The 16193-nt window shown below is 28.7% G+C and overlaps 1 protein-coding gene across 1 annotated transcript; it reads right to left on the minus strand.

The window, feature by feature from the left end:
• Nucleotides 1-12081: 12081 nt before the first annotated feature.
• On the minus strand, nucleotides 12082-15967 carry LOC113381254 (FAS-associated factor 2-like; the record flags this gene model as incomplete). Its single annotated transcript, XM_026620216.1, has 4 exons — nucleotides 12082-12412; nucleotides 13293-13436; nucleotides 13622-13793; nucleotides 15687-15967. Coding segments are annotated over 4 exons (768 nt in total), but the record flags the coding sequence as incomplete, so codon positions are not given.
• Nucleotides 15968-16193: the final 226 nt, after the last annotated feature.

A 16193-nucleotide genomic window follows, 5' to 3' on the forward strand; every position in this document is an offset into this window, starting at 1 on the left:
TATTTTTTAAATTATATTCTTAAATGTCTGTCAATAGTGTCTAGGTATATTTTTGTTAGGAAGAGGAACGTTGCGTTTAATGCATTAATCCTTTATTTGTTATGATAACTATTGGCATAAATGACAAAAAGCAGGATATTTATACCGAAAGTTCACAAATGAATTTAATCGGGTTTTTCCAAAGCCCGAAATTCCCTAATTTAACTGTCAACACCTTAGTTTGCAAAATAAAAATCTATCAGTGAATTCAATGGTAGTGGCGGACGTAGCTCAGAGGTAGCATGTCCGACTCACATGCCGGAGATCGGTGGTTCGACTCCTGGCGCTTTCAAATAATTGTTAATTTGTAGAATACAAGAAAAAATAGAAGTAAATAGGAAAAAAAAGAAGTTTAGAAGATGAGAAGAATATATTGAGAAACAAGAAGAATGAAAATTGAATGGAAATTAGGATTTAAGAAGAGATAGTAGTATATATATGATGAATGTAAGAAATATATATATGTAAGAATTGTATAGAATATGATGAAGAATAAAATGAATAATGTATGTGGCTAAAAATGCTGTAAAGCGGAGGCCAATAAAATTTAAAAAAAAAAAAAAAAAAAAAAAATTCAATGGTATAAGAAAAATATATAATTTTTTATTTCAAATAATTATGTAACAAAAAATGATAAATCTTATATAAAAAATGAATGTTTAAATGAAATTAAAACGAACTAAAATTCGATTTTATCGAAACGAAGTCGATTTTATCTCATTACATACATTCGAAACATACCAACTTTTTTCATCTTAAAGAAAAGTGAATGAAATTTCGTTCGATTTCCTTCGACACCCAGAAATTTTACATCTCGACATTTATTGGCCATTTTGTCATAAATTGCATGTATATTTCGAACGTGTAATGAGATAAAATCGACCTTTGTTGCAAATTTTAGTTCGGTTTCATTTGATTTAAATTGATTCTTATATAAAAATTATATTGAAGTTTTTTATTTAACATTAATGTTGTACATTTGCAGCAGATGAATACGGAATGAATTTTGTCGCGAACAACTAGCTCGAAATATTGTTCAAACGTAGTCCGATAGCAGTTGAATAACAAATCATTCACGTTTTACATTATATTAGCGCCTAATTTTAACCTGAAACATAACCTTAATCTTGGAATATACGTCTACATTACAATAATGCCCATAACAAGAATGGGCCGTGTAATGCCGATTTGAGCAGTGAAATTATTTTCCAATAGAATGACTCATATTTTTTGAGATGTAAATGAAAAACGGAAAACTTGAAAAAAATTTAATGTCATAATTATTATGAAGGGCAAAATAATGAATTATTTGATTTTTATTTATACAAATAAAATGTGGTAAACTTTATGTATGCAATATTAAATTTTTTGTAGTACGTAAAATATTTCTCATTAAATAATAATACATCACCTTGCCGTTCTTACTGTAATTAATTCGAGGATTTATTATATATAAGTTTCATTCTCATATTTTTATTGTTACATATTTGAAATAAAAAAAAATTATTAGATAGATTTTTATTTTGCAAACTATTAAATTCATTTGTGAACGTATGAATATTCCTGCTTGTTCTCATTCAGGACAATGGCTATCATATTTTTTTTTCTAATATTGTTATATTATTATTATTATATATTATATTATATTTAAAATTTTGAAGTATTTCATTTACTTTTTTCTATATAATTCAATAAATTGTTAAAACTATAAAAAAAACTATAATAATTTCACAAAAGTCACTTTTTTAGGTCAATCAGCTTATGCGGCCTCTTTTATTGCTGCCTAATTTAAGTGTGGCCTCTAATGGCGAAAAGGTTCCCCACCTCTGCACTACACTATGTATTATAAACATTAAACTTTATGGCCTTCCCAAAATCCACAAAAATAATTTGCCTTTTAGACCAATAGTTTCGGACATTAATACCCCTCTATATAAACTCTCGAAATACATAAGTAACATTATAACTACTATAACAAAACAATCACCACACTACATAAACAATTCTTATGAACTCGTTACTGACTTAAAACACAAGATAAATTATATACCAGACAACTACAAACTAATTAGCTTAGACGTAGTCTCACTTTTTACTAATGTACCCCTAGACCTTATTTTAGATGCTATAACAATAACCCCTTGACTTCTTTATCTTTGCACTGGCTCAGAGAAACTGTCAAGTTCATTGTCTCTAACACGTATTTTGAATTCAATGGCTCTTTCTATTATCAAATTTTTGGGGCGCCAATGGGGTCCCCAGCAAGTCCATCTCTAGCAGAAATATCTTTACAACTTCTTGAAAATACAATTTTTAAAAATTACAACAAACATATTTTTTATTACCGTTATGTAGATGACATTATCACTTGTATCCCTAGTGATGATGTCACTATGATAATTGATCAATTTAATAACGTCAATAAAAAATTAAAATTTACAATAGAATTGGAGACAATGAACTCGATAAGTTTCTTAGACATAAAACTCATACGTGCTACGGATAACAAACTAATAACAAATTGGTACCAAAAACCAACTAACTCTGGACGTTACCTTAATTATTTTTCTTATCATCCACTCAAAATGAAAAGTGTACTATAATAAATCTAACTGACCACGCAATACTTCTATCGGGCAAAACATTTTGGGACAACAATATCAATTTAATTACGAAAATTCTAACAGATAACTCCTATCCCTTAAACACCGTAACCAGTAACAGACGAATATACATTTTGAATAAAATGAACAATTCCACAGTACAAAACGATATACTTGACACAGAAACTCCTTCTGGTGTGATCTGTTTGCCATACATTAAAGAATTGTATGTTCCTTGGAAAAAACTTTTTTATAAATCTGGACTCCGACTTGTTAACAATTTTAGTACAACGACTAGTACTGTTTTTACCAAAACGAAAACCCCTTTCAATATCGAACGACTTAGAAATCTCGTCTATCAAATTAATTGTCTAGATTGTAATTTAATTTACATAGGAGAAACAAGCCAGAACTTAATAAAACGTTTACAGCAACATAAAAATAATTCAAAAAATCCTAATCAATTTAAAACTATGATAGCAGAGCATATTAATACTTTAAAACACAACATGGACTTTTCTAACCCGACTGTACTACAATTCGAACAAAATTTATTCAAACGAAGAATTATAGAAGGATCTTTTTTAACTATTTACAGCAATAAAACAATAAATAGACGGAATGAACTTAACACGCTGTGCGACACAAACCTCTTTTATTTAGATAGTATTTTCAAATTTCTTACAAAACAATAAAAACGACGAGCAAAGTATTCGCAATTCGTTCCACACATGAGTAGAATCTTGTGTAAAAAATATTTTTTTACAATGTCCTTTCTCCATTATATCTTCAACCAGTCTACGAACAACACACTATCCAATTGTGATTTTTTAAATTAGTTTAATGTTTATAATACATAGTGTAGTGCATTACCATATCTTGATACCATGGATCATTAAAATTTTCCAATTTAACACTAAGATTAACTAATTGTAAGTACTATTTACTATTTTATTTTTTCTTTTCACTCTAATTCAATTGTTTTTAGTTTTTAATTTTATTTTTAGTTTCCACTGAATGAAGGCTAGGATTACAGCCAAAACGTATGGATTTAAAATACATTTTTGAAAGAAATTCATGTTTTTTATTGATGTTATGCCCGATTATTAGACTTTGTTAATACATATGTCAACATCAAATTCAGAATCATACAATATATATATTCGACATTGAGACAATCTTGAATGTTAATATTTGCAGCTTTTACTTATACGCTTCGACACGGTATGTGTGCCATCATTCATGTTTTTTTCAACTTCCCGTAGGGTAAGTTGTTGTAATGGGCCGAAAATCTGAATTGAAAATTTTTACATTTCTCGACGTTTTGAAGGTTTCTGAACGTTTTGGCATACCTCAGAAAAAATGGATGTGTGTGTGTGTGTGTGTGTGTGTGTATGTATGTGTAGATACAAATTTCCAGTCACGTTTTAGGGCGCACGGATCAACCGATTTGAATGGTTCAAAAAGCATTCGATTCCTATTGATAAGGAAAAGAGCTGATTAGTTTTTGGCAAAGGCAGGTCCAGCCGTTTCGGAGATACGGAGCAAAGAGTGCAGAAAATAGAAATCGAATTTTTGAGAGAACGGAGTATCCGATTTGAATGATCTAAAAAACATTCAATTAGTAATGATTGGGAGAAGTGTTTATTAGTTTTTGGCAAAGGCAGGCCCAGTCATTTTGAAGATACGGAGCTAAATATGTAAAAAATAGCAGTTTTTGAGAGAACTAAGCGTCCGATTTAAATGATTCAAAGAACTTTCTGCTTGTCTTAACAAAATAATTGATTTTGGAAAAAAAAAATTTGTTCCAATATTTTTTTTTTTTTAGTTTTTTGTATATCGAAAATATTTCAGATTTTATTTTATTATTTTATATTAGACAATGATACAATATTTATAATAATCTATTTGAAAACAATTAGTATTCAACGGGAAGTTCCAGCAATTTGCCTTAAGGCACGATGCCATAATAGCCTCAAGACAGAATTCCACTTACAGCTAGTTTAGTATTAGGTGCGCAACTAAGTTCTCGCTGTTTTTCGATGAAAATGTAACTTTATTATATAAAAACTCTTACATATGGATTCATTCAAAGTATTGCCCATCTTTCTGGCAGAGCTCGAATACCTTGGTGCCAGAAAAGTTCGTCTTTTGAGGCTATCCACGAACCAAGTCATTTTCTGACGTCTTCATATGAGTTGAATCGCTGATCAGCCAGGCCATGTGCCATCGAACGGAACATGTAAAAATTGGACAATGCAATATCTGGGGAATATAGCGGGTGGGGTAGGACTTTTTATTTGAGCGTTTCCAATAAGTTTTAAGAAGCTTGAGAACGTGAGGCCGAGCTTTGTCATGCAGTAAAATCACTCGACTCGTATTGTGGCCGTTTTTCGCGCAGTGCTCGGTTAAATTGCATCAATTGAGTTGGATACAGTTCTCCAGTGATGGTTTCGCTCGGTTTCAACAGCTCATAATAAATAACACCGACCTGGTCCCATCATATGCAAAGCATAACCTTCGCAGTGAATATTTGGCCAAACCGAGATTTACTCCTCTATGGATTGCTGTAATGTATTCATTTTGTATCACCTGTCACGATGTGATAAAGAACCCTTCTTTTCTTGCCGCTGGAGCAGTTGTTCACAGGCGATAAAATGACGCTCGACGTCTCTTGGCTTCAACATGGCTTCAACTCACAAGGTACCCAAGTTTCTTGCTTCTGAATCATCCCCAACGCATGTAATCACTTGGAAATGGCTTGATGGGTGACTCCTAATTCTGAAGCAAGATCTTCTTAATTTGGCACGAATCCTCTTCGAGCAGGGCCTTCAATTTAGCGTTTTTGAAGGTTTTGGCCTTCCTTTACTAGGGAGGTCGTCAACATTAAAATCACCGTCTTTGAAGCGACGAAACACCTCACGGCATGTTGTTTCGCTCAGAGCAGCATTTCCGTAGCTCTTGATGCACTTGAGCTGCCGTTTTTTTGAATGAAAGACGAAAATCAACACTCCCCGCAAATGACGGTTGTTTGGCATGAAATTAGGCATTATCACTTAACCAGAAGTATATAATGCAAAAACGAAATCACTTATGTGTCGCAGCAGTTTTTTTTACCATATGTCTAAGCTTGGTTCAAGACGTTTTGGATTTGTTAGAATCGACCAACCCTTTCTGCTAGAGCCATATACTGACAAATAGCGAGAACTTAGTTGCGCACTTAATATTTATACAGTATCTACCAGAATTTTTACAAAGTTTAGAAAATTTAATAGATATATCACAAAAATTTAAACTAGCATTAATTGAAAAATAGAACATAATACATAAAGTAACTAGCCAAGAATCGAGCGCACCCGATAAAAGCCGAAGGGTTCACGAAAGATGATGCAGGAGTGGGTTTCAAAAATAGTTAAACTGTGAGGACAACAACTTGAGAAAATAAAATATAAAAATTAAATAGACTAAATTGAAAAACACAAGTCAAAACTTTGAAGAATTTTTTTAAAAAAGTTGATAATATTATGAGTCATGTACTAGAAGAGCAGAATTTCGTTTATTAACGCAAAAGGGGTTCAAAAAGATTTTAAATTTTCTGAGGTCACTTTTCCTTATGTAAAATAATTTGACTTTTGGTAATAAAAGTATGGTTTAAACTAATGACAAGTTCTGAAAACATAGTCTTATACTGATTTGGATTTTTAGAATTACAAATATATTGATTCATTCTCTTGTAAATATATAGCGAACTTTCGTCAATATAACAATTACAATCATTACAATTCACTTTGTAAACAACATCAGTAATACGCTCAACAAGAGTTTTAGACTTTAAAGGAGCGAAAAGTGAGTTGAAAGTATTGTCAAAATTAAAAACTAACAAAAAAAAACATCATTTAAAAACAATTTCTTTAGAAAAAGTGAGAAACTACCTAAAAATGGCAAAGAGAAAACTCCTTTGTATTTATTTAAAAAAGACGGATCTGAATTAGTCAAAAAGAGAACTTTTTGAAACATCAACATTGATATAATTGTCAGACTAAGAAATATTAAAAAACCTATTTTTTAGAAAATTTAACCTGTTTTTAGTTACATTGCTTATTAAATGTAATGGGTAAGAATTATTACAAAGAACTGAACGAATTAAATTTAAATTGTTTTTCCAAAAAGTTTTATCACTAAGTGAATGGCTCTGTCAATTAAGGAAATTATCATGGCAATTTTTATTGAACGTGAATGAAAAGAAAAATAATTTATGTATCTACCAGACCAAATTGGTTTTTGATACTAGTAATGATGAGGTTGACAGAATTTCTTTTAAAGATTTTTAAATCTAAAAAACTAATTGAACTATTCTGTTCAAGTTCAAAAGTAAACTGTAAAAAGTTGTTAAAAGGATTTAAAAAAATTAAAGTTTCAAAAATGTAATCTTTTCTTAAACATAAGAGAATATCATCAACATATCTGTAGTATAAAAAAACACAATAGTGACCTTAGAAAGTATGTTACTGATATATTTTGAAAGTTTGCTTAAAGGTGAACTTAAATCTGAAACGACAGGTCTATGAGGTAAATCAGGTTCGTGAACTTTTGGAAGACAATAACGTTTTAGCTCTTAATATTAACGTTTAGATAGAGCGCAATTCAATCAAACTTCGTATGGAAAGAGCATGGAATTTTTTTTGAAAATTTAAAAAAAATGTTTTAGGTATAACTTAGCGACAAATGAATGAGTTTTATTTATTCATTTGTTCGCTAAATTACATCTAAAAAACATTTTTTACATTTTTGAAAATTTTTCCATGCTATTTCCATACAAAACTTTGATTGAATTGCGCTTGAATTTCAACGTCGAACAAAAAATCCTCAATTATATTCAATATTATATATATATATATATATATATATATATATATATATATATATATGTATGAGTAAGTTCTTGTAGGGCGATACATCGAAGAATAAAAAGCGAAGATTTATAAATTAATCTTTAATTCCAAACGTTTCGACTAATACATCACTAGAAATTAGTACACAACACTAGAAATTAGCACTAACATTTATACAACTAACTTGTCAACACTTGTCAGTTTTGTTTGACAAAAATGTGAGTAAAGTTAAGTAATTTCTGCCACGACTTGTGTACTTTGCACTTTCCGAGGCGCTTCTAAAAACACATGTGTACACATCTTTAGATGTAATCTACCAAAGTTAATATCCACTGATGATGACATTAAATTGAATGTCGAAACGTTTGAAATTAAAGATTAATTTATAAATCTTCGCTTTTTATTCTTTGATGTATCGCCCTACAAGAACTTACTCATATATCTCAACATCAAAAATAACTACTAAATTATTAAAAAGGATTTGATTTTGAAGACGTTTCAAATTATTTCATAGCGAAATATAAAGAATTTTCTAAAACTTGCTACTGAAAGTGCGTTTATCTATTAGCAAATGGAAGAACTTCGATGTGATGCTGAATGTAAATTCATTCGCTTGATATGACTTATTTATTTTATATGTATATCACGTTAAAACAACATCATGGAATCATTTGGTCCATCATCGTAGAACTTGCTATTTATTTATATAATTTAAATATCTATATTTTACGACTGGCTTTATATATATATATATATATATATATATATATATATATATATATATTAATGACGTATTAGATAAACAATATTCATAAAATTGTAATCGCGTTCTTTCCTTTATTTTAAGAAAAACTTCTAACATTAATAGTTAATGCTAAATTATTTTTACACATTCAGAGTGCTTTTGATAAGCGAGTAAAGCAGTTATCGGTGACAACAGTTAAACCGGATCTCAATTTAGAAATTGGAAGAATCCTTGGTCTTCCTGAAAAAGAAATTCTTCAAATTCTGCAAAAGCAACCCGGAGACGTTAAACCCGATTAACTATTTTAAAATTGTATTTATTGTAATTCAATGTATGTAAGTTATGTTAATCGTTCATTACTAATAAACTGTGTCATTAAAATTAAGGCTAGTTCTTACATTCAAAACATTTTTTTTAATATAGTTTGATCTTATAAAATAAGATTATTAGTAGCCTGTCGCTATAAAAATGCTGCCAATGTCACACAGCAAAATTTAAAAAAATGCGTTTTTATAGACAAATTTAGAACTATTTCATCAGATTTAGGTTCTCCTTCAGTAAAATTGTCAAATATGTAGAGTGATACCCCACATGACGTAAATAAATCATTCCGGCAGATGGTTCGTTGTGCAAAAAGTTCGCTATGCGAAATGCGTTTTTCAATACAAATACATAAAAATAAAATTAATTCGTTCTGTTGTTTGAAATGTGGTCAAAAAAATAGGATATATTTTACATATAATTAAGACATTTAAGAAGATATCAATAATAGATTTACGAAATAGGTTATTATCAGAGTCGTACTGCTTTCTTTTGCGCATTTTTAGCTTCTGAATTATTAAAGAAACTGTCGATAGTCTTTTTTCCAAGTATATTTTCACAGTGCAGCAAAAATTTGCAATGTCCACTCTTTGAATTAATTTGAGCAAATAAGTTTTTGGCTACTAATGACAACGATTTAGTACGTTGTGTGAAGCAAAGTTCGTTGTGTGGAACGTTCGAGACAGAAAAAAAGTTTGTTATGCAGGATATCACTGTACTACACTAAAGTTTTGATATTATTTATTTGTCCACAAATGTTTCGTGATAATTATCTCTTACAATTAGTGCTTTTTCATCCAACATCACACATGTAATATGGTTCATTTACTATTACATTTTCATTTCAAATAAAAGTAATTTTTGTTTTGATAAAGGTTTTACACTTTATCGATTTTTACACAAGATTTTTGGTATGCCAATAGGGTCAAGTAATATTCTTTCCATTTCTGGCTTTATAATGTTTAGAAAATGTTGCTCTTCTAGAACATCTTGTTCAACATTTTATTTATTACAAATATGTTAATGATGGTTTTTAGTGCCTAATCAAGAGTTACATGTGTGACATTCCTAATTCGTTTAATTCTTTCAAATAAATTTTGCAATTTGCTTGTGAACTTGAATAGGATAAATAGTTTTTCTAGCATTAAAATTATTTTAGGTAATAATATTATTTACTGACAAGAATCAAAAACCAATTGGCATGATCGAGATATACATTTTTTTTTCATGAAACATTATATATATATATATATATATATATATATATATATAGCAATACAATAATATTAAACATATTATTGTGTTGCTAATGGACAGTTATTTTTTGAATAAGAATTAAATTTTTTTATGAAGATTTTCTGGTCGTTTTCCATTTCGTGGTCTTTAGCTTCCATTTAAAATAAAATGTTGATTGAATCGAACAATCTAAAAGATTGAGTTAACAATTCATTTTATATAAATGAGATTTTCATCTTTATATCATGGCACAATTTTTAAACAAAACATTAATAATTTCAAAATTTCTTTATCTACCTGTTAAAATATTTTTGCTTACTACATGCTCTGTCAGTTGAAAAATAATTCATCTCATTTTTTTGTTGTAACTGGTCACGCATTCTGGTATATTGAAAGTTATTTACAACTTTCAACATTTGTTTATTGTTTTTAGTTTTTTCTTCACTAATTGAATAACTCCTCTCTTTTGTGTGTATTATCCTGGTTAGATACATATTGTTCTCAATTTTATAGTACAAATAACAATAAAATCTATTTATAACAAGCAAAATAAACAGCTGCTATTTTGTTTGTACTTTAGAACTGCTAAATGATAATACACGTGTAGTGTCAAAATACACAATATAATTATGCTTGAAGGTAATACTTCAAACACATTTTTTATAATATTAAATACTCTACTAAAATTGTAATCCAACACGAGTACTACTTTTAAGAACATCTATACATAACAATAACATTCTGATCGTCTCTACAAATATGTTTAGAAAATCTTAACCAGTCTAGATTATCTAAGAAATTTAATAAATACTTTGTCAAAAAGGTTGTATTTCTGTAATGATAGTAATAAACTGAAAATGAATCCATATAAAAATAATCAAAACTTCAATTTGATGTATTGCATTTGACAAATTCATCAATAACTTTGAGGTTAATAAAAAATATTGTGATTATTGTGCAAATTAGCTGTTAGATGAGAACAACTTGAGTCACAAACCAAAAATAGTTATGAAACAAATAATATGCTAAACCCAAAGTTAAAGTAATTAAATTTGCTAAGCACTTTTACTTATTGTATAGAAAATTTCAATATAACACGACAAATGGAATAATATTAACTTATAGTGAAAACTTACTTTTTTGGACCATAAGTATAAACAGCAATCAAATATGAATAAATGATTAATTCATTAATCACTTTTAATTTTAAAAAATACATAACAATCACAGTTTATATAGATTGAAGGTAATGTCATTCTTCATGTAGCAACTGCATGAATCATAAATCAATATAATACTGTAAAATATCTTATTTTATCGAATGCTGTAGTTTTTATAAAGATATCATTATCAGATTATTACTATCGTTACAATAATGGAAATATATAAACAAATTCTATCATATTATAAAACAATTCCTCAATTATTCGAATCATCTGTAAAAAGCCTCTAAAATAAAAAGTGCATGACAAACGCATTTTAATAATAAATGCCAGTAAGTTCAACAATAATAATTTTAGTATTATTACATTAATGGGATGTTTTTACATTACATTACCTTCACAATATATACAGCAATATTCGATAGAAAGAAATCATCATACACTGATCGAAACAATTTATATTTGAGCACTTTTATTTAACAAGCCTCCCCATAATATTTATTTCAAACACTCAACATTCAAACTTGTCAAGTTCTTGTCTAGGGGTGAACAAGACGTCAAGCACGAACTCGTAAAACACGCAGTGGACGCAACGTCTAGGCCTAAATTTGACATTTCCCTAGATTGGCAATATCTATACATATGGCGCTATGCATAGATAAAAGAAGAGTATGGCACTTCAAAAATAGAAAAGGAGGCAAAAGCTTTCGAGCGCGACTTTCAATTTCTTGTCATTTAAGTTCATTTTTTTCTTTACCTTCTAATTATAATTATATGGGTATATAATCTCAATGTATATATAATATAAGCATACTATACACTTTGAGCATAGTGACTCAATTTTATTCAAAAAAATATGAAAGAAAACACAGGATTTAAATAAAATGGAATATATATATATTCATCTGATCATGTTTTTTTAACAATATGAACATTACATTCAACAATTCACAATATTGGTCATAGTGAACTGATTTATATATGTATTATCAAATAATTTGAAATCTATTCATCGGATTTCTGTTTTAAAACAAGTATAAAACATTGGTACAAAATTATGTACAAATTTTGTATCTGCCAGAAAATAATCTGCATACTGTGTTAATATACTTTAATATATTTTGTAAATAAGATACTGATATACATAAAACTGTCCAAAAGCAACACTCATCAGCAAACTGATTATTGCTCAAACAAATAAATTAAAAATTTCATATTCTATATTAAATACAAATATTCAACCTATGCATCCAAATCATTTATAAAAAGAACTTCTCTTGTTTTAAGTCCAGCTTGCGCAAGAGTCATTGATACACCACCACGGTTCACCTGCAAAACTCGCTTTGGAAAGTTTGTTATAATCTCAAACTCATCTGGAGCATCCGGATGACAAAAGACATAATAGAATATATCCTAAAAATTAAAAACAAATTTATATCAATAAGTAGGACAAGAAAGCTGGCAACATTATCAAAATAAGCTCCATATTGTGACAGAAAATTAATATACAGGTAACCGCTGTGCAACAAGGTACTTTTATAACACATCAGCTATAACATGTATTAAGAATAGAGATAATCTCCTTTATAACATGATGATTTTATAGCACAGATTCAATCTGACAGGGAAATTAAACTCTGGATAAGATTTTCACTCTGACTTGATAATTGAGCAAAACCCTAATAAAATGTAATAAAAGATTAAAAGCAAACTTCATCATCAATTTAAAATTAGTGAAATTACAGTCCAATAAACATAGTGAAACTAGTGCAAATGATACCTAATTTTATTATTCGAGCGTGTAAGTTCTATTGGAGGAAATGACTAGGCCTATTGAGCAACTAAGTCATATATTTGAAATAAAATAAGCACAACGTTTTAATAAAGTGAACTTTGCTTGTTCTTAACTTCATAGAAAGATTTTTTCATTAAAATCAAGCAAAAGAAAATAACAAAGTAGCAAGTAAAGATCTAGAGATAATACAGAAATTACTCAAAAGACAAGAATATCTTGCCAAAAAAAAAACTATTACTTAAAAAATATTTAAGTCAACTAATATGTATTTCTTCTTTAAAAAAAAATCCAATATACTTTATTATGAAATAATTATATGTAGCATGTTTCCTTGAAGTTTTGGAATGTAACCACTTTTTTTGTACAAGGCCCTTGTTTTGTATAACTCGGATTTACATAACACAGTACTTTTTGAAATGTATCTACTATGTTGTCTGGGGTTACCTGTATATGATATTTTTAGGAATGTTACCAGCAACTATACTATTACAAACATACTTCAATGGAATGACTAGACAGGAATCTACGTTCAAGACGTTTACCACAAGGTAGCTTTATAACAATAAATAGGACTTCTGGTGCATCAATCGGTGGTTCTTCTGGTATTTTTGCCATACATTCAATTTTTTCTTCAGCTATTTTCTGTATGAACAAAAGATGATTGAGGATTAGTATATATTTAAAAAATATTTCAGATAGGAATAGAATAAGTAAATTGATAACAATCGACTACTGGTATTGGCGCAAAGAATTTGTGATGTAAATTACACCAAAGGTCTCTTGTGGATAGTATTTAAACATTATGTTGATTCAAAAACATAACATACTTGTTTCCGTTGTTCTTCTTCTTGCTGCCGTTGCTTCTCTTCATTTTCTTTTGACTTTTGTTTCAATCTTTCTTGTTCCTTAAGTCGTTCCTTCTCTTGATCAGCTCGTAGTGATTGCTCATATGCCTCATCTTGTTGAGCTCTCAGAGATTGCGTTAAACTACGTTCATACCTGTTTTTTTTTTTAAATTATTTATAAGATTTTAAATATACATGTTACTATAACTATATCAACATATTTTATAGTACCTAAAAATTAAAACTATGTATGATATATGCATTAAAATAATAAATCAACAATATGGGAGATGGTATGTTGAAGAACATACCACATTTTATAGCACAAACACCAACTAGATAGTAGTTATTTCTTAGGCAATTTAAGAAAAATTATCCTTGAATTGCATAATCAATTAATTTTATGTGTTAATAAAGCATTAACAATGAATATAGAATAATATAACCCCTTATAGACACTAACATAGGAATATTTGTTTTCAAAATAGGTTTGTTGTTGTTTGAAGAAACAAAACAAAACAAAACAAAACAAAACAAAACAAAAAAAAAAAAAAAAAAAAAAACGATGGGAGTTGTCAACTATGAAAATGAAATTTTTAATAGGAATCAAATCAAGTGTTTAAAATGAAGAATTCATCCCTTTCCTTAAGAATTGGTAACATGCTAATAAGAAGAGTTTATTCACAAACTTTTCTCCAAAGTTGGGATAGTCACGAGAAAAAAAGTAAACTACTTCCTAAAAATAAATAAAAAAAATTATAGTCCTCTTTTAAATTTTAAATAGCATGGAAAAAATTTTGAAAATTAAAAAAAAATTTTGTTAGATATAACTTAGCGACAAATGAATTAAAAGTAACAATTCGTGTCATCTTTTATTGAAAATTCGACGCTCTACAAAAGTTTTTTTTATAATTTGTTTTGTGGAGCGTCGAATTTTGAATAAAACTCATTGATTTGTTCGCTAAGTTATATCTTAAAAAACATTTTTGAAATTTTGGAAAATTTTCCGATTCTATTTCCATACAAAACATTGATTGAATTCTATTTCCATACAAAACTTTGAATTACGCACTATCTAAAAGACAATATTAAGAGCTAAAACTGTTTTTATCAATTTGGTAGCATTTGAGCCTCTGGGAGCAAGGAAATTCAAAAATGTCCATATTAAGGACCACCCTAATATATATACATATATATATATATATATGAGTGAGTTATTGAGGGCGATACATCAAACAAAGAAAAGCCAAAGATTTATAAAATAATCTTTAATTCCAAACGTTTCGACATTCAATTTAATGTCATCATCAGTGGATCTAAAAACAGTATGAAAATTAGTATATCTAGGTAATTATAATATATGTGGATTGGTAAAGTAACTATACAATAAGAAAAAAATTAACAAACAGCAACACTTAACAACAAACCAAATATAAAAGATAGGAAAGGTAGTAGAGACTAGAATTAATTCTAGTCTCTACTACCTTTCCTAAAGGATATATTTGTTTGATGTATCGCCCTCAAGAACTCACTCATATATTTCAACATAAAAATTAACTACTAAATCATATATATATATATATATATATATATATATATATATATACCACCAAAGACACCCCAAAATATGTACAAGGTCCCGCGAACTTGCAAATAATCGTTTTACTAATCCATCAGTCATGTCCCCATACCAAAATATATTTAAGTTTTCAGTATTCGCCCGAATAGTAGTAATAGTATAAATGGAGCTGAATATTCCAAATAACAAAGAGTAACCAAATAGTCATTGCAAGGCTAGCGTTAATAAATAAGGGTTTAAACAAAACACCTTAAATATTAACCGCTATTTATTATTAATCAGCTATAAAAGTAAAAGATGAATAAGAAAGTTTCCGCGCATTATATATATTTACATGCAACAAACAATAATTGAAGAGAAGAAATTAAATTATACATGTGAATTAAATGCATATTTTCATTGCATCTGACATAAGCCATTTAAATGAGTTTTTATAGAAAAAAGTAAATATACTTTATTTTACTATACCTATCTGCTCTAGCCTGTGTTAAGTAAATTTCATTGTCGGAAAGGAGAGATTCAAGTCGTTGCAAAAACAAATCTTTATCTGTAGCACCTTCTATTCTTCCTACAACAGTCATTCTATGATCTCTCAAAGCCACAACGGCGCAAACGGGATATCTACGAACGGCTAAACTGTGGGCAACACGCCATCCTTCAGGAGATTGAATATTACAGCCCCATAATAGAGTGTGTAATGATATGTACTGTGAAACCTGTTCATGACTCAAAGTGTTCCTGTCAACAATAATAAGAAATATTACATATTAATTAAAAAAGTTATGGTACGGGGTACCATGCACAAGTTTAATTCGTTCCATAATCACACTCATATGTCAAATCGCATCATATCTCAAAGCAAATTTCGCCATACATATACATTGAAGGATCTTTGAACTAGAGCAAGCAATTTAATATAAGTTTTATTTTTGCATAAGGTAAAGGTAAAAATTCAAAAAAAAATTATCAGAGGAT

This window comes from Ctenocephalides felis, unplaced genomic scaffold, assembly GCF_003426905.1.
Source record: "Ctenocephalides felis isolate EL2017-DRISC unplaced genomic scaffold, ASM342690v1 CF-g0.4_SCAFFOLD_02749, whole genome shotgun sequence".
In the NCBI taxonomy this organism is placed as follows: Eukaryota; Metazoa; Arthropoda; class Insecta; order Siphonaptera; family Pulicidae; genus Ctenocephalides; species Ctenocephalides felis.